The 25,724-nt window shown below is 37.5% G+C and overlaps 1 protein-coding gene across 1 annotated transcript in view; it reads left to right on the forward strand.

The window, feature by feature from the left end:
* The window catches only part of LOC7469539 (disease resistance protein Roq1), a 49,391-nt gene extending 39,515 nt beyond the window's left edge, over positions 1-9,876 (forward strand). The window contains exons 3-14 of the mRNA XM_002310353.4: positions 185-677; positions 823-1,918; positions 2,025-2,300; positions 2,410-3,237; positions 3,352-3,954; positions 4,080-4,684; positions 5,270-5,381; positions 6,690-6,761; positions 6,962-7,063; positions 7,379-7,489; positions 9,201-9,483; positions 9,725-9,876. Coding sequence (XP_002310389.4) covers positions 185-677; positions 823-1,918; positions 2,025-2,300; positions 2,410-3,237; positions 3,352-3,954; positions 4,080-4,684; positions 5,270-5,381; positions 6,690-6,761; positions 6,962-7,063; positions 7,379-7,489; positions 9,201-9,483; positions 9,725-9,876 — 4,733 coding nt within the window. The remainder of the gene's footprint in view (positions 1-184; positions 678-822; positions 1,919-2,024; positions 2,301-2,409; positions 3,238-3,351; positions 3,955-4,079; positions 4,685-5,269; positions 5,382-6,689; positions 6,762-6,961; positions 7,064-7,378; positions 7,490-9,200; positions 9,484-9,724) is intronic.
* Positions 9,877-25,724: the final 15,848 nt, after the last annotated feature.

Below are 25,724 nucleotides of genomic sequence, written 5' to 3' on the forward strand. Positions count from 1 at the left end.
TGGATGATTTTCTTACCTTACTCTCTAATAGTACTTGCGTTGAAATTCCTACTCAGCACATTCAAATGTATTGTCTTTGATGATCACTTCACATGTATCCCTTACTAGTTATAATTGCAAGATAGCAGATACCTCCTGCAATCGCTGCATTGCTAATTAATTAATCGTGCCTTAATTTCTGCAGCTGCCATGACAGAGCCAGATTCTTCTCGATCTAGACCACAATGGGCCTATGATGTCTTTTTGAGTTTTAGAGGAAAAGATACTCGCAAGACATTTACAGATCATCTATATACTGCCTTGGTTCAAGCAGGAATCCACACTTTTCGAGATGATGATGAACTTCCTAGAGGAGAAGAAATCTCCCAACATCTCCTCGAGGCAATTCAAGAATCAAAGATATGTATAGTGGTCTTCTCAAAAGGATATGCTTCTTCTAGATGGTGTCTTGATGAACTTGTGGAGATTCTGAAGTGCAAATATAGGAAAACTGGTCAGATTGCTCTTCCTATATTCTATGACATTGATCCTTCAGATGTGAGAAAACAGACTGGCAGTTTTGCAGAAGCATTTGTTAAACATGAAGAACGTTCTGAAGAGAAGGTGAAGGAGTGGAGAGAAGCTCTTGAAGAGGCAGGAAATCTATCTGGATGGAATCTCAAAGATATGACAAATGGGTATGCCTTTTCTCTATATGGAGTCATTATATTATATATTTATATATGGAGTCATTATATTATATATTTTACAATGTGAAACAATAAAATACTTTTTGAACATACTTAATTCTCTCGCTATTAACTTGCTTTTGTCTATGAACAGGCATGAAGCAAAATTTATCCAACATATTATCAAGGAAGTGTGGAATAAATTGTCTCCCAAGGACATGAATGTTGGTACTCACCCAGTAGGTATTGATCCCCTTGTCAACGAAATCAGAGACTTCGTAAGTAATGGAACAGAGAAGGTTTGCATTGTGGGCATACATGGGATGCCCGGAATAGGAAAGACGACTATAGCAAAAGAAGTATTTGATAAACTCTGCGATGAATTCGAGGGAAGCTCTTTTCTTTTGAATGTCAAAGAAAAATCAGAATCTAAGGATATGGTTCTTTTACAGAAACAACTTCTTCATGATATTTTAAGACAAAATACTGAGAAGATCAATAATGTTGATAGAGGAAAGGTTCTGATTAAAGAACGACTTCCGCACAAAAGAGTTCTTGTTGTTGTTGACGATGTGGCTCGTCCAGACCAACTACTTGATTTGATGGGAGAGCCAAGTTGGTTAGGCCCTGGAAGTAGGGTAATAATTACAACTAGAGATGAAAGCTTACTTCTTGAAGCTGATCAAAGATACCAGGTTCAAGAGTTGAACCGGGATAACTCCCTTCAGCTTTTCTGTAGGCATGCGTTTAGGGACACCAAGCCAGCAAAAGATTATGTTGAGCTTTCGAATGATGTAGTTGAATACTGTGGAGGACTTCCTTTAGCTCTTAAGGTTTTAGGTTCTTGTTTGTATGGGAAAAACCAAGCTAGATGGGAATCTGTAATTGACAGATTGAGAAAATTTCCAAACAGTGAAATTCAGAAAAAACTTAGAATAAGTTTTGACACACTGGATGAATCTACACTAAAGAATACATTTCTTGATATTGCATGCTTCTTTATTGGTAGAAAGAAAGAATACGTAGCAAAAGTGCTAGAAGGACGTTATGGTTACAATCCAGAAGATGATTTCGGAACTCTCATTGAACGGTCTCTGATTAAAGTTGATGATTCTGGAACGATAGGCATGCATGATCTATTACGAGGGATGGGAAGGGAGATCGTTAAGGAAGAGTCACCTGAAAATCCTGCGCAAAGGAGCAGAATTTGGAGTCAAGAGGATGCGTGGATAGTACTCAAGATGCAGATGGTAAGCACTCAATGCATACAGAAAAGCACATTCATTTGTATCTTTATTGTCAAACTTATTACAAACAATCATATGAAAGTTCTATTGATTTTGTTTTCTTTTTTAGGGAACAGAAGTTGTAAAGGGCCTTACACTGGATGTGAGAAGATCAGAAGACAAATCACTAAGCACTGGATCATTTACAAAAATGAAATTGTTAAAATTACTCCAAATCAATGGCGTAGAACTCACCGGGTCTTTCGAACGGCTTTCTAAAGTGTTGACGTGGATTTGTTGGCTTGAATGTCCTTTGGAATTTTTGCCATCCGATTTTACACTAGACTACCTAGTTGTTATTGATATGCGGTACAGTAACATCAGAGAACTATGGAAGGAAAAAAAGGTACAGAAGATATCAAAATGTCCAAAAATTTATCTGTTATGTAATTTATATTTACAAGTTACAACTTTTGATGATTACTTCTTTATTATTTTCCTCATTGTCCTGACAGATTCTCAACAAACTAAAGATTCTTGATCTCAGTTATTCAAAAAACCTTGTTAAAACACCAAACATGCACAGTTTAAATTTAGAGAAACTACTGCTTGAAGGTTGCTCAAGTTTAGTTGAGATACATCAATGTATTGGACATTCAAAGTCTCTTGTAAGTTTGAATATTTCGGGATGTTCACAACTTCAGAAGCTGCCAGAGTGCATGGGTGATATTGAGTGCTTCACTGAGCTTCTAGCAGATGGAATTAACAACGAGCAATTTCTCTCTTCAGTTGAACATTTGAGGTGCGTGAGGAAGTTGTCATTGCGCGGACACTGGGACTGGAACTGGAACTTACCATATTGGCCTTCACCAAATTCTTCTTGGATTCCAGCTTTTCTGCTAACTCCAACTTCCACTATTTGGAGATTATTGGGAAAGCTAAAACTTGGTTATGGTTTGTCTGAACGGGCAACTAATTCTGTTGATTTTGGAGGTTTATCCTCTCTCGAAGAATTGGATTTATCAGGAAACAATTTCTTCAGCCTGCCTTCTGGCATTGGCATCCTTTCTAAGCTGCGGCTTTTGACCGTTCAGGAATGCCGAAATCTTGTATCAATCCCAGAGCTCCCCTCAAATTTAGAACATTTGGATGCATTTGGTTGCCAATCAATGCAATGGGTAAGACTAACAATCCAAGCAAAAAAAAATCTAAATCTGGATCTGTTTTGTTGTCCGGATTTAATAGAGATTCAAGGCATGGAAGGTCTAAGTAATCATGGCTGGATTATTTCCCAAGTTACCAAGAGCAAGTTATCAAATAATTATAAGAAAAGTCTTGTTGAGGTACTACTTCTGTCTCTCTTGCACACAAATAAGCACACAATGGGCACATACTAAATATTCATGAATTAATTGATGTCAAATATTCAGCATTCCTTGAAATCAATATATATACAGGCATTGTGCTATGGTGGTTACGGGTATCATATTCTCTTCAATCATTGTTATACGTTCAGCCACAGAGATAAGTTCACTATGATTCCAAATTGGTTCAGCTACAGTGGAAAAGGAACTTCATTATCATTTCATATACCTCCAGTTTTCCAAGGCTTGGTCGTTGGGGTTGCCTGTCAATGCTTGTTAGGTCATTTTGAAACTGCCAAATTGGGTATAAAAAATAAAAGCAACGGTATTCAATTGTTTGAAGCAAAGGTATGCGATTTTGCCAGTAGAAATTGGGTGAGATACATAAGTATAAGTGAGATGGCAATGAAAGAATATTCTGGAGATGAGGGATTGGAACTGTTCGTGGAAGTTCGGGACAAATTCCTGGAGATGATAGAATACGCTGAAGTGTTTGAATGTGGGATACATGTGATAGTTGAAAAGACAGATTCATTTGAAGGGTCAGAGTGGGATCATGAGTCTGAAGTTGGAAGAGATAGAGTAATACCTGCACCGCCATATCTGTCTCAAAATGCGCTGTACAATTCCATTGAGATTGACGGCAAGCAAGGTCAGAGTAATTTATCAAAATATGCAGAGGATCGGCTTCTTGAGGTACTATTTCTGTCTCTCTTGCACGGAATTGGCGCGCACACATATATATAGCATGCATATATGTGTATATATATATTAATCAGAGTCTAAAATCTCAGCATTCCTTGAATTCAATATTTATGCAGAGAATCTTCGATTATCATTATCTTAGACCCTTCGATTATTCGATGATTCCAAAATGTTTCCGCTACCGTGGAGAAGGATGTTCATTATCATTTCGTATACCTCTAGTTTTCGAAGGCTTGGTCATTTGGGCTGTCTGTTCAGGTGGTGGGCGTCAAGAATTCAAGGCTATTATAAAAAATAAAAGCAACGGTATTCAATTGTTCGAAGCTACTCATGCAAGACCCTATTTCCGTAGTAGGTGGGTAAGATTCATAAGTAAACGTGAGATGGCAATGGAAAAATATTGTGGAGATGATGAATTGGAACTACATGTGATATTGAGGTCCAAAAAGAGTATAGTGGTACGATGTGGGATCCATGTGATAGAGGCATATCCATATGAACGGAGCATCTACGATCAAACTCCAGCGTTGGATCATGACATTGACTACTACGAGACTTCATTTGAAGGGTCAGGGTTGGATCATGAGATTGACAACCAAGAGTCCGGAGTTGAAAGCGATAGAACGATACCTTCACCACCATATCATCTGCTTCATCATCCCCGTCATGGTTCAATGAGATTTTCTACAAGGCAGCAGTGGAAAGCTTTTTTGATTCGGGCGTTCAGCCTATGGAAAATCAGAATCATTCAAAAATTGTCACCTAATGATCTCAATTAGTCGAAGGATTGGTTTATGAAAAACTCCCCACTTGCCCACTTAGCTATGATATTATCATCTTCTTGTTGTATAAAATCACTAAATAAATAAACCTTTTTTTTATCTAGCAAAATTATTGGACTAATTGGTTGTGGTTGTTTAAAAAATTTTATCCAACATAATCTTCATGGGTGTTAAATGCTAATTGTTTCTAATGTCATAACCCATTTTTGGGTTTTTCCCCAAAGTCACTTCTTCTTTTTCAAAAAAAAAAAAGATCTCAAAAATATATTCGGAAGCTTCTCAATTAAGTCCTGTTGCACCCTAATTAATAGTACCTCTTCTGCTAATGATAGTCTTTGAAGCCAACGTATGGATTAAAAGGGCCCCTTCGAAAGTTCAGGTGTTTCTTTGGTTGGCAATTCAGGACAAAGTTAGTACAAGAGCTTTTCTCCATCCCCGGAATGTTTTGTTCTCCACTCAAGCTTCGTGTGTCTTTTGCAACTCAAAACTTTAGAGCACCTTTTTATACATTGTAACTTTTCTAGAAGTGTTTGGATGAACGTTTTGGATTGGTGGGGGTATCCAATGTTGTTTACCGAGCACATTAGACTCGCTGCTTTTGCAGTGGCCTGGAATGGTGCAAGGCAAATTCGAAAGGTTAGCTTGGAAACTAATCTCCAGTAGTACTACTTGGGGTATTTAGGAACAAATTTTTTTTTAAGGAGGGAGCCATAAGCTTGTTTGATTGTTTCTCCACCATCCTTCATCGAGTTGCTTTTTGTTGCATACTCTGGATTCAAACTTCAGTTATACAGGAAATGACCTTTAAAGATCTTCTGATGACATCAAATCGTGGTGTAATAAGAAATCTTAGGTAGTCTCTTTGTTTTTGTTGTAGTAGATTTTTTTTTTGTTCCCTAAGTCTGTTCCATTTTTCTTCTCTCTTTTTTGTCTTGTCCCTATATTTTGCTTTGGCTATTGGCTTTATGGCCTTTTCAATATACTCTTGATGATTATGCAAAAAAAAATTCGGAGGAAAACAAAAAAAAATAGTAGTGAGAAGAGGATACCACAGCACCCAGAAAATGGCAAAAAAAATATTTGAGGAGGTTCAAAAATACAAAGATTAAAATTCAACTTGATTAAATTCAATTTGAGGAAGAAAAACCCAAAATTAGATGTTTATGGACTCGATTAAATTTTATTGAAGGTTTAATTGAATTTATGGAGGGTTTGATTACAATAAAAATTGATTTTTAAGTCAAATTGGGCTTTAATTAGAAGAAATTAAAGTTCAGGGGTCAAATTATAATTTTTAAGAGTTGATTTGGTCAAATCAAGGGCTTAATTGCATAACTATTGAAATTTTTTGGCCAATTAGGGACTTGATAAGAAATCCAAAACGAAGGACCAAACTAGAAAAAATGCATAAATAGAGGGACTAGAATTGACCGAATCAGGGGCTAAATTGAAGAAATTGAAAGTTTGTTGATCAATTGAGCGTTAAAATGCTTAAATTCAAGACCAAAGACTAAAATGAAAAACGCGACCAACATCAGGGTCGACATATGTAAAAGGTATGCCCGGGTAGGTGTGTTATTTTCATGAAACAACAATGAAAATGAAGGCATATCATGGAAATAAGAGAACACATGATCTTATTAAACAAGAAAGGCTCATTTGACAGAGAAAATCTTGTGGCATTATAAGTCAAATTACCAACAAGACTAAAATAGGTTGAAACAAACATGATCAAACAAAAAGTGATAATAAAGCAAACTCCATCCACCCATTTTAGTACATTTCCCTTCCGTGATGGAACTTTGTCCTCCATGAATACCCCTTTAAATTCGAGTCCCTCAAGAATTCATGTCGCCTTCTTCGCATCCTTCTCTTACCATTGGTGCTTTTCCGGGCATTCTGCTTCTAGTGCATTTATTGATCTACTATCTGAAGCATGATTAGGTAGGAGTGTCTTTAGATGTTATCCACTCTGCCTTGGTTAATTGCAAAAGATTTCTTTTGAAGGCATTGCAAGTATGGATGTTATGCCTAGCAACACCAATGTGGTATTCATAGGTGAGCTCTGGTTTATACTAGCTAGTGTAAGGTGGCAGTAGAGGTGCTAAAGGTTTGGGAGCTACATGTCCGATGCTTAATAGCTACTGGTACATCTCATTTAGAGGTAGCGATAATAGAGGTAGTTGTTCTTGGATCCTTTGGTAATTCTTTTTTAGGAAATTTCCAATTTGGCTTGTGGCTTCAAAGTTTTGGGGCTCAAGTTTTATGGTGGGAGATGGAGAGTTGAGATTGATATTGGCAATCTGGGATGGAGTGCGGTAGTTTTGGAATGGATTTTTCCTACCCCTATAGCCATCTCCAACTTGATCGACCTCTTTCCCTCCAAAGCCTCTTTTAGTGGGTGCATAAATTTTACCACTTTTAACCCCTTGCTCTATGTGTTCACACACTACCACAACATTAATGAATTGCTTGGCCGAACTACCCATCACATGTTTGTAGTATGGCACCTTGAGCATGTCGATAAATAAAGTGGCCATCTCTTTGTCCAGAAGTGGGGGGTGCACCTGAGCAGCTGATTCCCGCCATCTTTAAGCATATTCCTTTATGCTTTCTTTATCCCTTTTCTCTAGATTGGACAAGTTAATTATATTGGGAGCAATGTCCATGTTGTAGTTGTATTGCTTGACAAAAGCCTTTACCAGATCTTTCCATTTCCGGATCTTTGTGTTGTTCAATCTCATGTACCAGTTCAATATTGCCCCACTTAAGCTATCCTATAAAAAGTGCATCAGTAGTTTTTCATCATGTACTAATTCTGTCATTTTATTGCAGTAGGACTTGAGGTGAGTCGTAAGGCATAGTGTTTCACTATATTTGATGAACTTAGGAACATGAAACTTTTTCGGGACAACCACATTTGAGAACAAACACCCTTTCAATGATTTTGATTCTGGCTTCCAGTGCTACCATCTTTTCTTGATCAATGCTATCAGATGACCTGGCTTTACGGGACTTGTTGACAAATATGTCCATGACTGTTTAGGCCAGTATAGGTATCGCTGACTACACAAATGTTGGATTGAGTTGAGGCTTTTGACCATGTTTGCACATTCTTTCTTCGGGCTGAGACGTTGTCGAAGTCTGATTAAAGGTGACAGGTTGGTTAGAAGAACCTTCACAATAAGCATTTTCAAGTGTTTGCTCGAGTAAGCTAGTGAGGCGAGCCACGTTTGTCTTTAGAGACTCCAACTTTTCTTGAAAATGGGTGTTATGATGAGCATGCTCTTCATCTTTCATGTTTCTTGCTCGAAGTTGGGTGTTGTAAATGAATTGATGTATGTGTATGGATGCAAATGTATGTACATGCACATTAGGCATGGATGTTAAGAATCCATGCGAGATGACTATCGCAGGGTGCGCGAGCGCTGGCGCGACGTCGTCTGGCGACGGCGGAGGCTTTTGTCGTGCCTCCTGTGTGAGGTGTTGTGTGTTGGGAAGGTTTTTTGGATAAAATTATGATTAATATTTAGGAGTCACCACCTAGTATTATGGTTACTAGGAACCTATAGTCTGCGAGAGTCTGAGTAAGGGACTGGTTGTGCAAGGGGAAGACGCATCACCCCCAGTGCACCCTACCTAATGTAAGCTGCATTGTTGTTTGATTGTTTTTTTCTAAGTCAGGTTTCTATTCGTTGGTCTTTTCTAAGATTCAAGGCAGATCTCTCTTCATGAGAGAGTCTCTACCTTATCGGGTTAAATCTTAACCATTCTAAAGTCTGAATTTTAGCATCGCATTTATTTACACCTTGTATCTTTAACACCTGAGGATGTACTTTATCGTGTAATTTTACACCTCACAGATATTAAAGTCTACATCTGAAATCTAAAAAAATTGAAAATTTTTTTTTGATATTTTGGCCAAACTCTAATGGATGATCATAAACTGGTTATGATATCCATTTTTTTAGATTTTCAAAACATGAGAAAGATGCAATCTTTTAATGAAAATATGCTCAGATAATTTTTAGGATTTGGTCATATGCATGAAAACAAAATATTTTTTTTTTGTTTTTTTGAGAAGAGAAATTGATTTAAAATTTTTTGAGATTTTTTTTTTGAAAATGTTTTGAATTTCTTTTTGAAATATTTTGGAGAAAACCGGGTATTTTAATACTAGATTTATATTTTACAGTGTAAATATACAATCCGATATTATACAAAATTAGTAGAAACATATTTGAGAAAATCACAATTTTTTTCAAAGGATTTTTGAATTTTTTGTTTTGAAATTTTTTGTTTTTGTTTTTTTTTTAAATAGGGGCCGCGCCAGACCCAGCCACTTGGGTTGGGCCATAACTGGCCCGACCTAACACAGGGGGTGAATTATTTTGCACCCCGCATGCAGAACGAGAATTCGTTCTGCATTCTCGTTCTGCATGCAGGGTGATGTAGATGGGGGGAATGCGGAGGAAGAGAAGGAGAGAAAAAAAAAGGGGAGGCCACCTAGGCTTGGAAGGAGCAGCTGGTCTGGGCAGTCGCCCTAAGCTGGTGGCGGCGTCTGTGGAGGAGTCGGTGTTGCTGCTGCCGATATTGGAGAAGGAAGAAAACGAAAATGGCGGTGCTGGTGGGCTGCTCCCGCTGTGGAGGAAAAAGGAGAAGCAGTCAGTGGAGAGGGATAAGTGTGGTGGAGAGGGTGGCGGTCAAGCCGGCGGTGATAGTGGTGGGGTCGCTGAGAGCACGGTGGAGAGAGAGAGAGAGAGAGAGACTTGTTGCAGAAAAAACTAGGGAGGAGGCTGGTTTTTTCCAAAGTTTGGACTCGATTTTCTTCTTCCTCCGAACATGAAATCTGCTCCTATTTATAGGAGGTGGAAGAAGGACATTTTTCTTTAATGATGTCAAATCGTGGCCTTTGGTTTGGTTGGTAAGCATCCCAACCGTTGGTTCAAAGTGTGCATCGTTATTTGTCAATTCTGCAGGAAAAAGGCTGCCTGAGTTGGCCACTTTAGGCCGGCGCCAGGGCCGGTGTCATATTAATAGGCCTGAACGGACCATACTCGGGGATAGAGGGGTTTCAGGTGACCATTTTGGTGCATGTGTTGTCAATTTTGATGGACATATAAGGCATTAAATGCACCTTAAAAGTATCTCCCTGAGCTGTCATTTTCGAGCAAAAATCGGGGAAGACAATGAACAGGGACCAGACGACGCGTCGTCTGGTCCTCTATTTTTTTAAAAGTAGAAACGACGCTGTTTTCGGTTAAAATTAGGGAAATTTGCCGATCTTCAATTTAGTCCTCCATCTTTCAATTGATTTCAATTGAACTCCTAATTGACCCTAAACTTTTGATTTAATGCAATTAGGCCCCTGCGGAACTTCAACTTCAACCCCGTATTTACGCGTCTTTTGCAATATGGTCCTTGGTCTCAGATTTATGCAATTTAACCCTTAATTGACCATTAAACTTTCAATTTCTTCAATTTCACCCCCGATTTTTGTCAATTAAGCCCCTATAGTTTGGTGCATTTTGCAGATTGGTCGTTGGCTACTAATTTTGTCAATTTAACCCCTAATTGACCCCAAAACTTCAATTTTCTTGCAATTTTGCCCATGATTTCAACCAATTAACTTGAAAAAAAATTAAATTTGGTCCTATAAAATTCCAATCTTTTCAATTAAGCCCAAATTAGGCTCCCAAACTTAATTTTTCACCAATTAAGCCCCAAATAAAATTAATTTGACCCATTTAAAGGATAATTAAGTCCTTGCACTTAATTTAATCCTTTAATTGAACAAAAATTAATTCTCAAACATAATTAACATTCAATTTGGCCCATGATTAAATCAAATTGGCCTATTAAAAATTTAATTATGTCCTTAGACTTAATTTTTATGCAAATTCGTCCAATAATCATTTAATTTGACCTTGAATTTGCATTATTTTCTCCATTTTTGGGCATAATGAGGTACAAATAGGCCTTGAAGTTTCTCCAAAATTGCAGCTTGATTCCCCGGTTTTCTTTCTCCACGTTGCCAGCCTTTATTATTATGTTTTTATTTTTATTTTGAAAAAGAAATGTGATTTTTTGGGAATAACCCAGAATTGGGTTATGATAATGACTATTAAGGGAACCCATATTCTAAAGAAAGGTTCTAGGCCATTACATGATTGGTAGGCTTTCTACTTAATCTTAAAAGGATCTCTTGTTGTCCTAGTGTTCACCCTCATGAAGGTAATTTGAGGGCTCAACAGGTAACAGGATGACATGTGTATCAATCATTACCCGTCTAAGCACTCAACGAAGAGTTGGGCACACAAACTTAAACCTTGACTAAAAGTCATAAGGTAAGCTGCTAGTCTCTCACTTAACCTAAAGTTTCTATGTGTGCCTTCAAAAAATAAGACGTGTGATGCATTAAGTAGTTCTATACAGTGCATGGACAAATATGTACAAAATTTAAAGCGAATAAGCAAATAAATAAAGGAAATGCATAAACCAGTGGAGTCGCCATTCTGTCGCATGTGTGCGGCATCGCGACGAGTGTCCACGCTCTCGTATATTATTTGGAAAATGGGGAAGACAAGGATTTCTAGTCTTTTATCAGTGCAAAGAGGGAATGAGAGTCACCACCTAGTTTTTGGTTACTAGAAACCCTAACTGGCTTCAGAGATTGGGCTCGGGGACTAGTTGCGTAAATGGAAGCTATTATCACCCCAAATACACCCTACCTAAGGTAAGCTGTATTGTTTAATTGTCCAATATATGCTAAGGTGTTATTGTGTTTTCTAATTGTTGGTCTGTCTAAGGTTTAAGATAAGTCCTCCCAAGTAAGGAGATCCTTATCTTATCGGGTGAAACCTAACTGTTTTAACATTAACAAAAAGAATAACTAACTCTTATTTAATATCAGGAATACATCATATGTATAAATGTATAATCCCATATATTAAAAGAACAAAATAATTTTTTGGTATTTTTTGAAATATTGGCCTAGTTGTCATGACTTTAATAAACTGGTTGTTAAAGCTCAAAATGCATGCTAATACATATTTTTTGAAAAAAAATTGTATGAAATATGAATGATTTTTTTTATCCTTGAGAGATTTGGTCGTACCTATGAAAAAAGAAACATATATTTTTTTGTTTTTTCCTGTGTAATTGTTTTGCAATGTTTTGGAGATAACCAAGTATTTTAATACCAAATTTGTATCTTTACAGTATAAAAATTCAAACCAATATTAATAAAAAAAAAAGAGTAGAAAAATACACAAGAAAATCATAATTTTTTTTGAAAGGATACCTAGAATTGTTTTGGAATTTTATATATATATATATATATATATATATATATATATATATATATATATATATTGGATTGGGCCTAGCCCAAATAAGTGGGGTGAGCTCACCTTGGTTGGGCCGAGGTCAGCCCAAAAGAGAAGCTAGGCCGAGATAGGCCCAAAAGAGTTGGGCCAATATCGGCCCAAAACTGGGGTTGGGCTGATGTAGGCCCAACAAACCCACTCAAAGATAAACTGGCATGGATTCGACTTAGATGTTTTGGTCTGGGTCAGCGCTAGTTTGTCCCAGGAATAGTGGCTCTCTATTGTTCATTAGTTGAATAGTGGAGATACTCAGAAGTGGGGGGAAAGAAGAAGAAGAGGAAGAATAAGGGAGTAGGCTAACCAGACAGCAGCCTTGGTGGTGCTGACATTGACGGTGGTGTTGTGGTGTTGCTGTAGTGGCGACTGGGAGGAACGGTGGCAGCTGTTGTGGTTCTTCTTCTTCTCTATGCAGAGACACAGACCTCTTCCTTTTCTTTTCTTTTTTGTTCTTTTTGTTTTTAAGTTCTCCTTCATTTTCTTTTCTTGTTCTTATCTCTCTTCAACCACCCCTTTGTTTCTAATTTTTTTTTTGTATTTTTTCTTTTCTTTACCTTCCTCTGTTCTCCCCTGTTTATTTATCTCTCTTTTTTTCTTTTTTGTTTCTCTGTTTTGCCAATCTCTTGTTCCCTCTTTCTATCTTTTTTTTTTCCTTTTAAAAACCCCCCTCTCTCATCGCCTAGTGAGGGGGTATTTATAGGGGCAAGGGGAGTGAGAGCTACCCTACCCCTGTCCAGTTATAGGGATGAGGTAGTTTAGCTAGGGCGGCCTCTGCGCAGCCACCCGCAGGGCATGGCTCCCCTGCCCCTTCCATGATGGGTATAATTGTCAGTGTTTAGGCACCAAAATAGGTCAAAGTCCAAATCATTTTTAACAAATGGCATTTTAGTGGCAACATTTTAACAAAGTTTTTAGGTGTATTCCTCTTTTTCAAAACAAATACACATGATCCCATGTTTTCCTAAGGATTTTTAGGAAATCAAAGTTTTAGTACAAAACAGAAATCAAATTGGTGTTTGTTTAAACATATGAGTTCTAGAAATTCAAGTGATCTCATAGAAAGGTGACCATACACCTAAAAAAATTGAAGGACAACCCAAGCACCATGAGATAGCTTCAACTGAATGAATAACGAGAAATTATTTTCCGTATTTGTATGTGAGAAAGCAAGGCTTATTGATCCTAAGTGCATGTATTTGAAATGAGAAAAGGCCATATTTGATAATCTTTTCACGAGTCTAAAAATATATCATTTGCAGTCCCCTTTTGAGCCTAATAATGTTTTCTTGGAAATAACCTTGGCTAAGATCACATCCCACACTAGGAGGCAAGTGTGAGAGATATATTAAAATCCTTAATAATTAACAGTGCCCAAACAACACTATGGGGCATGAAAGAAAATTCTTAATGATCAAAGGTGCCCAAACAAAACTGGAGGGCATGAAGAAAAAAATCCAAAAGATCCAAAAGATTTGAGCTTTTCATAAAAATATCTAATATGTTGATGCTCAAAATAAAAATAAAAAAAAAACAAATGAAAAGCCCCAGCCCGACACTAGGGGGCATAATAGACCATTCTGGAAATCAATTTAAGTGACAAAAAGATCGGGAAACAATCACTAGTGAACTTTAATCTTGAAATTCCTTAAACACCTTTTGAGCCTGCAAATATCCTCTTTCTTTGTAGCCAATAGCCAAAGCCTATGTTACATGCTTAATTAAGCTCTTTTTGATCAAAGGCAAGCAATCTAGATCAATAGGCAATCCTTTCTCATGCAAAGCAAGTTATTATTCATGCAAGTAAAATGAATGCTTTGAAGAATGATTCTCTCAAACCCTCAAATTGAATCTTAAACCTCTTTGACCACCAAAATATCACTTTATTTTTACCAAAAATAAGATTTTTTCAACACCTATGAAGACCTATCCATGATGATCACTGGGATTTTTTTTTCCAGAACAAGTTTGTTTTAAACCAACATCAAAATGCTTTTTTGTCCAGAAAGGCTTTGAGATTCCAAAAATTCTCCATGAAAATGACTCCTTATAAATAACCAAATCTTATTTCATAAAATCCCATCCCCTAAGAAAACCCCGAACAAACACTTACGTGTATTGTCATAACCCAATTTTTGAATAAATAATAAAAAAATAAATAGATAAAAATATAATTGAGAATGGGGTTAAGACAACACAAAATTTGAAGTTTGAGGATGTAATTATTAAATTTGGGAGTCAATTGGTCAATAATTGAAGAATTAATAAGTTGGAGACTTTAATTAAAAATTTGGATTAGTTTAATTAATAAAATCAAGTGCTTAATTAAAGAATTGATAAGCTTGAGGACTTGTTAAGTTTTGATTTAATTAATTAAAGAAGTCAGGGGTTTGATTAAAGAAATACCAGAGTTCTGGGCTGATTAGAAGCAAAATGTCAGGAGATTAAAAGACTAAGGACCATAGTGAAATTGCGGGTTTACTTTAGGAATTTTAACTGATTTTTCCAGGGATAATTTTAAAAGAATTAAAAGTTGAAGATTTAATTAAGGATCAAATTGAACAATTCAGAAATTAAAGACTGTTTTGTAAACAGTGTTATAATTTAGGGATTCAGTTGAAATTAATCCAATGGCAAAATTAAAAGAAATTTTTAATTACTTGAGATCCAATTGTTAAATTTCCAAAGATCAGGGGTCAAAATGAAAATATCCATTTATGCCGAAACAGCACCGTTGCTGGGTAGAACAGTCGTGTTTGTTTTCTTCATCCCGATTCAACAGGGGAGCTGAAAATTTGCAACAAATCCGATCCAATCGTGGACCACGGCTCTTGCCCACGATCCTGTTCGTGGATTGAATAACAGTCCTGCAAAGGCAGGACTGGTTGGTGGGCAAGCGGCTAGAGCTCTATAAAAAGAGGCAGAACCAGAGCAAAAAGGAGGAAGAAAAGGCAAAAAAACCCAGAGCAAAAAAAAGAATACACAGAGGGAAGGAGAGGAAAGGAATCCTGCATACACATAGAATTATCCCCGCCATTGCCTTCATCTCTGCAGACATCCCTGCACAAAAAAAGAAAACACCCAAAACAATAACAGAAAGCCGGCACCTTCATTTCATCCCAGGAGCAGCTGAAAGAATAAAGCATTCGGGCACAAAAGCAAAAAGAAGCAGAAGGAAAAGGTCATAGGCAGACGACCACGCTGCAAACATCTTCACTGTCTTCAGAAGCAGGTACGCCCCTTCTTCAAACCCGTTTTGCATTCTTTGAACTTAGTGTTGCAAGAACACTGTGCGAAGGTAATTTAATTACCTTCGCACTGTTTATGCACGCGTGAAATCACTTGACGCTTGCTTTCTTTGATTTTTGCCCAGCCGGGTCACTGGCTTGGGCCAGTGACCAGGCCGGGCTGGCTGGGTCTAGCCCAGCCCATGTGTGTTGAGTTGGGCCCAGCCCAAAAGTATAAATATAAAATATAAAAAAATATAAATAAAAAATATAAAAAAATAATAAAAATTGTGTATGTATAAATAAAAAAATATAAATATGAATTTATTACTTTTTATTTATTGACGCCAGAGTCAGAATAAAAATATTGATTCAAATTTATTTCATTGCATTTTATTTAGGTACATAAAAATAAAAAATGTGCATGCAAAAAAAAAGGAGATAAAATAAAATAAATTTATTGGTTTATTCACTAACGCCAGAGTCAGGAATAAAAATAATAAAATAAATTTATTTTATTTTATTATATTTTAATTTTATTTAGCTACATAAAAAAATAAAAATTATGTATGCGTAATAATAAATTTATTTTGTTTATTCACTGACGCCAGAGTCAGGAATAAAAAATACTGATTTAAATTTAGTTTTTATAGCTACGTAATATTTACCAACGCCAGAGTTGGAAGTATCCGTAGTTGAATATTCATTGGCGCCAAAGTCAGGAATATTACACGCAAATCATCATAGTGTAAACCAACAAAATGTTAGCAATTTATGACAAAACTAGCAATACAGCCTGCCTTAGGCAGGACGCCAAGGGGTGATAATATCTTCTCTTTTGCGTAACCAGTCTCGTACTATAGAATCTCTGTTGACCAGTTAGGGTTCCTAGTAACCATAATACTAGATGGCAACTCCTTAAATAATACCATTCCCCATTAAAGAACAGGATGCCAGAAATCCATTCTTTTCCATGATAATTTTTAAGGCCGCCGCGATGTCGGGTGTGACATGTATGATCAAACTGGGGGACAATCCAGAAAAACCTATAACAGGGCTAGCTCCATGTTTCCCTTTATAAGAAAACCAAATGTAGGGGTAGAGTTGGCAACCTTTAAGATAAAAGCTGGAGGAAAAAGATAATACTAGGCCCTTCCAGGGATACTCCAAGATATGACTCGAGTAAGTAAGAGCGAAAAGATCATCGAAGCTTACTACCAAGACTCAAACTTTTAAGAAAAGGGATACTCCATGAAGAAAGGGGACCTATATTTCTCAGGTAAGTATTCATGCATATTGATCATGATGCATCACTTTTATCATTGATAGATTAATGTCTCACCATCATCTCTTTCGAGTGCGCCTTTGAGCCTTCATCTCTCAAGTACTGCGTTTTCTAACCCTACCTCATTAGGAGTGTGCCTTTGAGGCTCATCTCTTAGGTAGTGTGTTTTCTAACCCTACCTCCTTTCAAGTGCACCTTTGAGCCTCATCTCTCGGGTAATATGTTTTCTAATCTTATCTCATTTCAAGTGCATATTTGAGCCCTCACCTCCTTATAAGTACACCTTTGAGCCCTTATCTCTCGGGTAATGTGTTTTCTAACCCTACCTCTTTTCGAGTGCGTCTTTGATCCCTCATCCTCGTTCCAGCCCTATCATATTCTCCCTTCTAAACATCGTATTTCAACTTGGGTAGGACACCAATTATAATGAGATTATTTTTAAAAATCTTTGTATTTTTCCACCTAGGTAGATAACCCATAATAATGAGACCATTTTTCACATTTTTTTTCCATCTGGGTAGATCACCTATAATAATAAGACCGCTTTTTATTTTTAATAATTTTTTCACCTAGGTAGGTCACCCATTATAATGAGACAATTCTTGAAAAATCTTTATATTTTTTCACCTGGGTAGGTCAACCATAACAATGAGACCATCTTCCATTTGAGTAGGTCACCCATTACAATGAGAACACCTTTTCATTTTTCATTTAGGTAGGTCACCCATTACAATGAGATTGTTGTAACCCATTTTTGGGTCCCCCACAAAAATATAAATATATAGCCGGAAGAAATTAGAAAAATAATAAGAGGTGGGAGCACTCAGAAAAGAATCAGAAAAATTGATGAAAGAGGTTCAGAAATACAAGGAGTGAAATTTTTTACAGGATATACTTGAATGATGAGAGCCCTGTTAGAAAAGAAAAATTAATTTTGAAGAGAAAAGGCCAAAATTAGATGTTTATGGACTCAATTGGATTTTATTGAAGGTTTAATTGAATTTATAGAGGATTTGATTGCAAGAAAAATTGATTTTTAAGTCAATTTAGGCTTTAATTGGAAGAAATTAAAGTTCTGGGGTCGAATTATAATTTTTTAGAGTTGATTTGGTTAAATCAGGGGCTAAATTAAAGAAATTGAAAGTTTGTTGATCAATTGAGGGTCAAATTGCATAAATCAGAGACCAAGGACCGAAGTGAAAAACACAGCCAACTATGGGGGGCGGAGACCGAAATATTGTTCCTCTTTCTTCTTCCCCCGAACATGCAGCGGGGAAGAAGGAAAAATGAGCTTTTGTTTAAATTTTATCGGGGCCTCTCTCGCCTGGAGCCCACCGACCAACCCGAGGCCCCATGCCGTTGGAGCCGAACCTCGACAGTAGCACCCAATGGCCGACCAGCCGCCACGAGACCCGCTCCCATGCGCAACAGCAAAAGCCACACCCACTTGCTCTATAAATAGCACCCAACACAGCAGAAAGAGGCAGAGAGGAGAGGGGGGGGAAAACTTTTTGAAACGGAGAGAGGAAGAAGTTTAAAACGAGGACAGTTTTGTTGAACGGGAGAGGGCTGGAAAACTAAAAGGGGAGGAGTGTTTTTGGAACGAGAAAGAGAGAGAGCACCCAAAAACAGTCCCCCTCCTGGCCATTCCCCTCTCTCGGCCATTTCTTCCCTGCACCCGAAACAGCCTTCTCTGTCAACGGAGCCCCAGACCGACCTCATTTTCTCCTCCATCCCAGCAGCGGCAGCAACACCAGGAGCCGCACCAACGCTGCCAACGCCCTCATCATCTCCTCCAGCCCAGCAGCAGCAGCAACAACAACACCAGGAGGAGGAGCAGCCGCAGTAACACGCCAACTACACCAGCATTGCCAAACGCCACCACCATCCCGCCTCAGTTCATCTCCTTCCTCCCACCCGACGCTGCTACTTGAAGAAAAAGGGAGCGCCTGCCTCACGAGCGGCAGAAGAAGAAGAAGAAAACAGCTGCTGTCACTGGAACCTCCGCCATTCCACCACCATCAGCGCTGCCAACAATAGCAGAAAAACATTGCCCGCCACTGCAGGGAAGAACCATCGTCGCTCCATCATCATCACTACCAGCTGTCACTGGCCTCCCAGTCGATAACAACACTGTGAGAAGCAAAAGAATAAAACAGAAACAGAGGAGAATAGAGCAGAAGAAAAACACAGAGAAGAAGAAGAAGAAAGGTCGACCACTGTCCAAGCCACTCCCCAGGCCCCCGCCGCCAGCACCTCCACGAAGCCGCTGCAGAGAGGGAAGAACATTGTTGACAGAGGGAACAAAAGAAACAAAGAGAAGAAGCAACGCATAACAGAGGGAAAGAGAAGAACAGTAACCTCTCTCTCAGGTCTCTTTCTCTCCACCGTTTGAAACAGCACCATTGCTGCCACAACACTGTCACCATCAACGCCACCGTCAGGTAATCCTTTCTCTCCTCTGTCCAATTTTTGTTCGTCTTCATTTGCATGCAGAATGTGAGCAATTCACATTCTGCAGCAAATGAAATATAATTAGGTGGTTACTGTGTGGAGCACAGTAACCACCTAATTATAATTCACTAGTTACTATGCGGAAATAATTATAATTCATTTGTTATGCACTGTGCATATATAGTAACCCGACTATTGTATGCATGTACAGTAACCCGGTTACTGTTGTTTCGGGCTGGACTGAGTCCAGCCCTGTGGAAAGTAGACCCGTTTTATTTTGGGCCGATTTCGGCCCAGTCTCCTTTCGGGCCAGGTCTGGCCCGTTCGAACAAAAAATTCTTCAAAAATTATTTCAAAAAAATGTGATTTTCTCTAAATTTATTACTGTATTTTGATCAATATCGGTTTGTATTTTTATACTGTAAAGATACAAATCCGGTATTAAAATACCCGGTTTTTGTCAAGTCTTCAAAAAAATGTTTTGTTTTCATGCATACGGCCTAGTCTCTCCAATATATATATATAAATATTATAACATCATATTTTCACACAACAAAGGAAATTTCAAAAACAATATATGTATTAGCATGCATTTTGGCTTTAATAACCAGTTTATTCAAGCCATGAGAACTAGGCCAATATTTCAAAAAATTCTAAAAAAATCTTTTGGTCTTCTTTTAGTATTTGGGATTACGAATTTATACGTAGAACGTATTCCTGATATTAAAAATATGTTTTTTACATAGACGTTAGAACAGTTAGGTTTTACCCGATAAGATAAGGACCTCCTTATTGAGGAGGACTTTTCTTGAACCATCAAGGGACCAACAACTAGAAATACAATAACACCTTAGCTTTTTTATCAGACAATCAAACAATGCAGCTTACCTTAGGTAGGGCGTATTTGAGGTGCTAATACCTTCCCTTTACGCAACCAGTCCCCGTGCCCGATCTCTGAGACCAGTTAGGGTTCCTAGTGACCAAAATACTAGGTGGCGACTCCCACACCATTTTTCATTGATAAGAGACAAAGAATTCCTTGTCTCCCCATATTTACCAGATATATATCCATACCCATTGAGGGTGGACGATCGCCGCGACGTCGCTCACATGCGACAGAGATCATTTCTGAAAAATCTTTGTATTTTTCCACCTAGATAGGTCACTCATTACAATGAGATCATTTCTGAAAAAAATCTTTGCACTTTTCCACCTGGGTAGGTCACCTATTACAATGAAACCATTTCTGAAGAAATCTTTGCATTTTTCCTGGGTAGGTCACCCATTACAATGAGACTATTCTTGAAATATTTTTGCATTTTTCAACCTGGATAGGTCATCCATTACAATGAGACCATTCTTGAAATTGTTTTTTGCATTTTTCAACATGGGTAGGTCATCCATTACAATGAGACCACCTTTTTATTTTTCATCTGGGTAGGTCACCCATTACAATGAGACTATTTTAAAAAAAAAACTTTGCATTTTTCGTGGGTAGGGCACCCATAATAATGAGACCATCTTCCATCTGGGTAGGTCACCCATTACAATGAGACCATTCCTAACACATCTTTGTATTTTTCACTTAGGAGGTCACCCATAACAATAAGACCACTTTTTATTTTTTCCATCTGGGTAGGTCACCCATTACAATGAGACCTCTTGTCACATTTTTTTTTCATCTCAGTAGGTCACCCATTACAATAAGAACATCTTGAAAACTCTTTTTCATTTTTTCCCTAAGCAGGTCACCCATGACAATTCGACCATTTCAAAAATATATGAATTTCATAAAAAAAAAACCCTTTTTGTTTTTACTTTGAGTGTGCTTTCTAGCCCTCACTTCAAATACTTTCAAAACATTTCATCATTTCTTGATATGGTGAGTCTGTTATCTCTCTTTCTTTTTTCTTCTTTACAAAACTTACTATCTAAGGTCTCTTACGAGACTTTCTATCGTAAGTATTGTAAAGAGGGGGGCAACTGTCATATCCTATTTTTGGGTTATTCCCCAAATTCACTTCTTCTTTTTTAAAAAATCAAAAAAATAATAGTAGTGAGAAGATGTTCAAAAATACAAAAATTGAAATCCGACAGTATATTTTTGATTGATGAAAGCCCTGTTGACAAAGAAAATTCAATTTGAGGAAGAAAAGCCCAAAATTAGATGTTTATGTGCCCGGTTAAATTTTATTGAAGGTTTAATTGAGTTTATGGAGGGTTTCAAGAAAAATTAAATTTTAAGTCAATTTGGGCTTTAATTGGAAGAAATTAAAGTTCATGGGTTAAATTACAACTTTTAAGAGTTGATTTGGTCAAATCAGATGCTTAATTGCATAACTATTGATGTTTATTGCCAATTAAGGACTTGATTGAAGAAATTAGAGACCAAGGACAAAACTGGAAAAAGCGTGTAAATAAAAGGACTGAAATTGACTGAATCAGGGGTCAAATTGAAGAAATTGGAAGTTTGTTGATCAATTAAAGGTTAAAATGCACAAATTCAAAAATAAGGACTAAAATGAAAAAAACGGCTAATATTTGAATTTGGCAGGGATACAATTGAATTGATACTTAAAATCAAAATTGCAATTGAGGACTGATTTGGATTTTGACTTGTTTTGGTGACATTTTCTTTTAAATAAAACAACGCAATTTGTTCAAAACGACGTTGTTTCATCCACTGTTAGAAAAAAGAAGAAGCACGAAATGGTGCTGTTTTGAACGATACTGTGCTTCTTTTTCCCTTGAACACGCACAGGAATGGGAAGAAGAAGAATTTTCCCCTATAAACGCCTCCCTCTCTCTCCCTCCCCACTTGTCTAAACACTAATAATTAGCCCTTATGGTCTACAACCATCATGGAAGGGGTAAAGGAGCCATTCCTGGCGGGTGGCTCTAGGCCGGCTGCGCAAAGGCCGCCCCAACTACCCTAACCCATTCCCATGACTAGACAGGGGTAGGGCAGCTCCCACTCCCCCTGACCCTATAAATACCCCCTTACCAGGCGGTGAGGGAGGGGGGTTTTGAAAAGGAAAAAAAGATAGAAAGAGGGGATGAGAGATTGGCAATATAGAGAAACAAAAGAAATAAAAGAGATAAAGAAATAGGGGAGAACAAAGGAAGGTAAAGAAAAGAAAAAAAATATGAAAAAAACAGAAGCAAAGGGGAGGTTGCAGAGAGATAAGAACAAGAGAAGAAAACAAAGGAAAACTAAAAAAATAAGAACAAAAAAAGAAAGAAAAGGAAGAGGTATGTATCTTTGTATAGAGAATAAGAAGAACCACAACAGCCACCACCGTTCCTACCTGCTGCTGACACAACAACACCACAACGCCATTATCAATGCCAGCACCACCAAAGCCACCACCAGGTTAGCCGCCTCCTCCTCCTTTTTTTTCTCCTTCTGCTTCATTACCCCCACCCCGACTATCTCCACTGTTTCGTTAATGAATAGTGGAGAGCCATTATTCCTAGATCGGACCAACATCAACCCAAACCAAAATGTTTGGGTTGGGTCTGGCCCAGTTTATCTTTGAGTAGGGTTCGTTGGGCCGACATTGGTCCAACCCCCGTTTTGGACCATTATAAGCCCAAATCCTGTTTTGGGCCGATATTGGCCTAACTCTTTTGGGCTGACCTCAACCTAATTTATTTGGGTCGGTCTCGGCACAACCAGGGTGGGCTCAACCCATTTATTTGGGTTGGGCCCAACCCTATATACAACAACAGCAACATATATATATATATATATATATATATATATATATATAATTTCAAAAAATTCCAAAAAAATTCTAGGTATCCTTTAAAAAAATTGTGATTTTCTTGTGTATTTTTCTACTTTTTTAATTAATATTGGTTTGTATTTTTATACTGTAAGGATACTGTTGCGAAGTCGCGGTCACACAAATTAATTTCCCTAGCTTAAATAAATAAGATAGTATAGAGCAAGCAAATGATCGATCCCACGAGGAAGGTTTAGTTCAAATTTTTACGCTATACGATATGAAAAGGGGGGGTTTGAGGTTATCTAGACTATAGTAGACTAAAACAATCAAGCTAAAGTAAATAAATCAGAAAATCGAAAGAACAAACCTTGGGTTGAAGTAGACGTCCACCTACGGAAATCAGAACCGATCATTGAAACTAAACATCAATTTATATTTTGAATCTTTATCTTTTCTTAACATTGATAGCTAACAGATCTGTTGTATAACTATTCCTAACCAATAAACAACCATAGTATTTGCACTAGTAATTTTGTTCAAAGGCAAGTTTAAGAACTAGATAAATTGATTAATCTAAATAACATAACTGTTGGCAGTCCGTGTTCAATTTGTTTGAATGTTATCCCTGAGATTAATAATGTAGATCCGCCACAATTATTAATCTCAGCTGTTTCACAAGTTTATATACCACAACTCCGGTTTTGATATCAAACTTAGCAATATATTGTTCATAATAATAACTTAGAATTCACTCTAGCAATTAAAATAAACAATCATAGGAAATAAGCATATAAAAATAAACATATTCATTCATCATATAAACTGAAAAGAAAAGGATAAAATAAATCTCATAGTTCTTGAAATCTGAAGGTTTCTGTGTCTTTGCAACCAAGAAAAAGAGTTTAGCCTTGCATGTCTATTAAACAAGTTGTCGCACGAGTGCGGCGTTGCGACAATCATCCACTCTCGTATGTATCTGGCAAATATGGTGAATAGAGAAGAGAAGGAATTCTTGTTTTTTATTAGTGGAATAAGGGACCATAATTAGAAACTCTAACTAGTCTCAGAGATCGAGCACGACGACTGGTTGCGTAAAGGGAAGGTATTAGCACCCGAAATACACCTTACCTAAGGAAGTTACATTGTTTAATTGTCTGATATATGTTAAGGTATTATTGTATTTGTAATTGTTGGTCTGTCTATGGTTTAAGAAAACACCTTCTCGGTAAGGAGGTTTTTATCGGATCGGGTAAAAGCCTAATCGTTCTAATGTCTACATAGAAGAACTACCTTTTTAATATCTAGAATACATTTTACATATAAATTCATAATCTCAGATACTAAAAGAAAACAAAATATTTTTTGGTTTTTTTTTAACTGGGCCGGTAGCAACCAGTGGAGATGCTCTCCACTGTTCACATGCAACATGAACAGTGAAGAGTGAATTAATTCACTCTCCACTGTTCATTTTGCATAACAGTAGAGGAAACCAAAAAAGATGAAGAGGAGAAGGAAGAAGGAAGAGGGGCGCACCTGCGGTGGCTTCATGGCGGTACTACTGGTAGTGGCAAAGAAGGTAGAATGGTGCGGCGGACAGGGGGTTCCAGACGACGGTTCTTCTTTTTTTTTCTTACTATTTTTTTGTGTTTCTTCTTCTCCCCATTTATGTCTGCTACTTCTCTATTTCTTCTTTTGTTTCTACTGGTGGTGGAGTTGTTGTCGATAGTGGCTCGAAGCGCTTCTTGTGGCTGCGAAGAGGAAGGTAGGTGGTGGTGGTGGCGGACTAAAAGGGGTTGCTGCAGTGGTCTTCTCCTCCCTTCTACTTTTCTTTTTTCTTTTTCCTCTATAACCTCTCTGTTCTTTTTCAAAATCTTCCCCCTTATTACCCTGTTTTCAAATCTTCCCCCTTGTTTGTTTTCTCTTCTCAGGTAACTCCAACCAATTCTTCCTTTAATCTCTCTTGTTCATTCTCCTCTTTATAATCCCCCTGTCTCTTTTTTTTCTCCTCTTTTCCCCCAAACAATCCCCTCTTCCCTTTCTCAAACTGTCTTTCTGTTTCCTTCTTTCTATATCTATCCCCCTTGATCTCTAGTTCTCCCCTTGTATTTATAGGAGGCAAGGGGAGACGGCCACCTTACCCTGTCCAAGCGCAGGGTAAGGTGGCCGAACATGGGTCTTCTATTTCTTCCATAATCGTGGCAAGGTTTGGGTTATGTCAGGGGGGGAGAGAGAGAGTGGGAAAAAGTATTTAAAAACCTTCTTCTTCCCCTGTTGCACGTCCAGGGGAAGAAGAAGAATCAGTGTCATTCAAAACAGCACTGTTTCGGGCATTCTCTCTCTTTTTTTTGGAAGAAAAAGAAATGAATTTGGGGATTAACCCAAAATGAGTAATGACACAACTAATCAAAAAGAAAAAAGAATGCATGATTTTGGATTTAGAGGAAAGGGCATTTTTCTTCTTTGTTCTGGCCGCCCCTGTCTTCCTTTCTCTCTTTCTTTTAATTTGATAGGAAACCCTAACAAAACAGTCATTATCTAATTAGACAATTTACATTTAAGTATTTTAATAACTATTTTTCTAAAAAAGAAAAAATAGTCTTGCATAAAATCCTCAAGATTTGACTTTGGACTTAAAAGAGTTAAATTGCGAATAAAGACTTGGATGTCGATTTGGATGCTTTGGAAAGTAATTTGGACTTGTTTCTTCACAAAATCTGTCTATTGGCAGAATTCATATGTCATCTTAGAAAACTCATATCTCTCTCATATGAGCTCATTTTCTTCTGCAATTTGGTAGACTGATAAGTCTTTGAGTCAGGAATCCAACAAAATTGATTTTGCATCAAATGGACTTCTCTAGCTCAAGATATTCAAGTCGGAATGGCCAAGGGTCACCATTG

This window comes from Populus trichocarpa, chromosome 7 (assembly GCF_000002775.5).
Source record: "Populus trichocarpa isolate Nisqually-1 chromosome 7, P.trichocarpa_v4.1, whole genome shotgun sequence".
NCBI lineage: Eukaryota > Viridiplantae > Streptophyta > Magnoliopsida > Malpighiales > Salicaceae > Populus > Populus trichocarpa.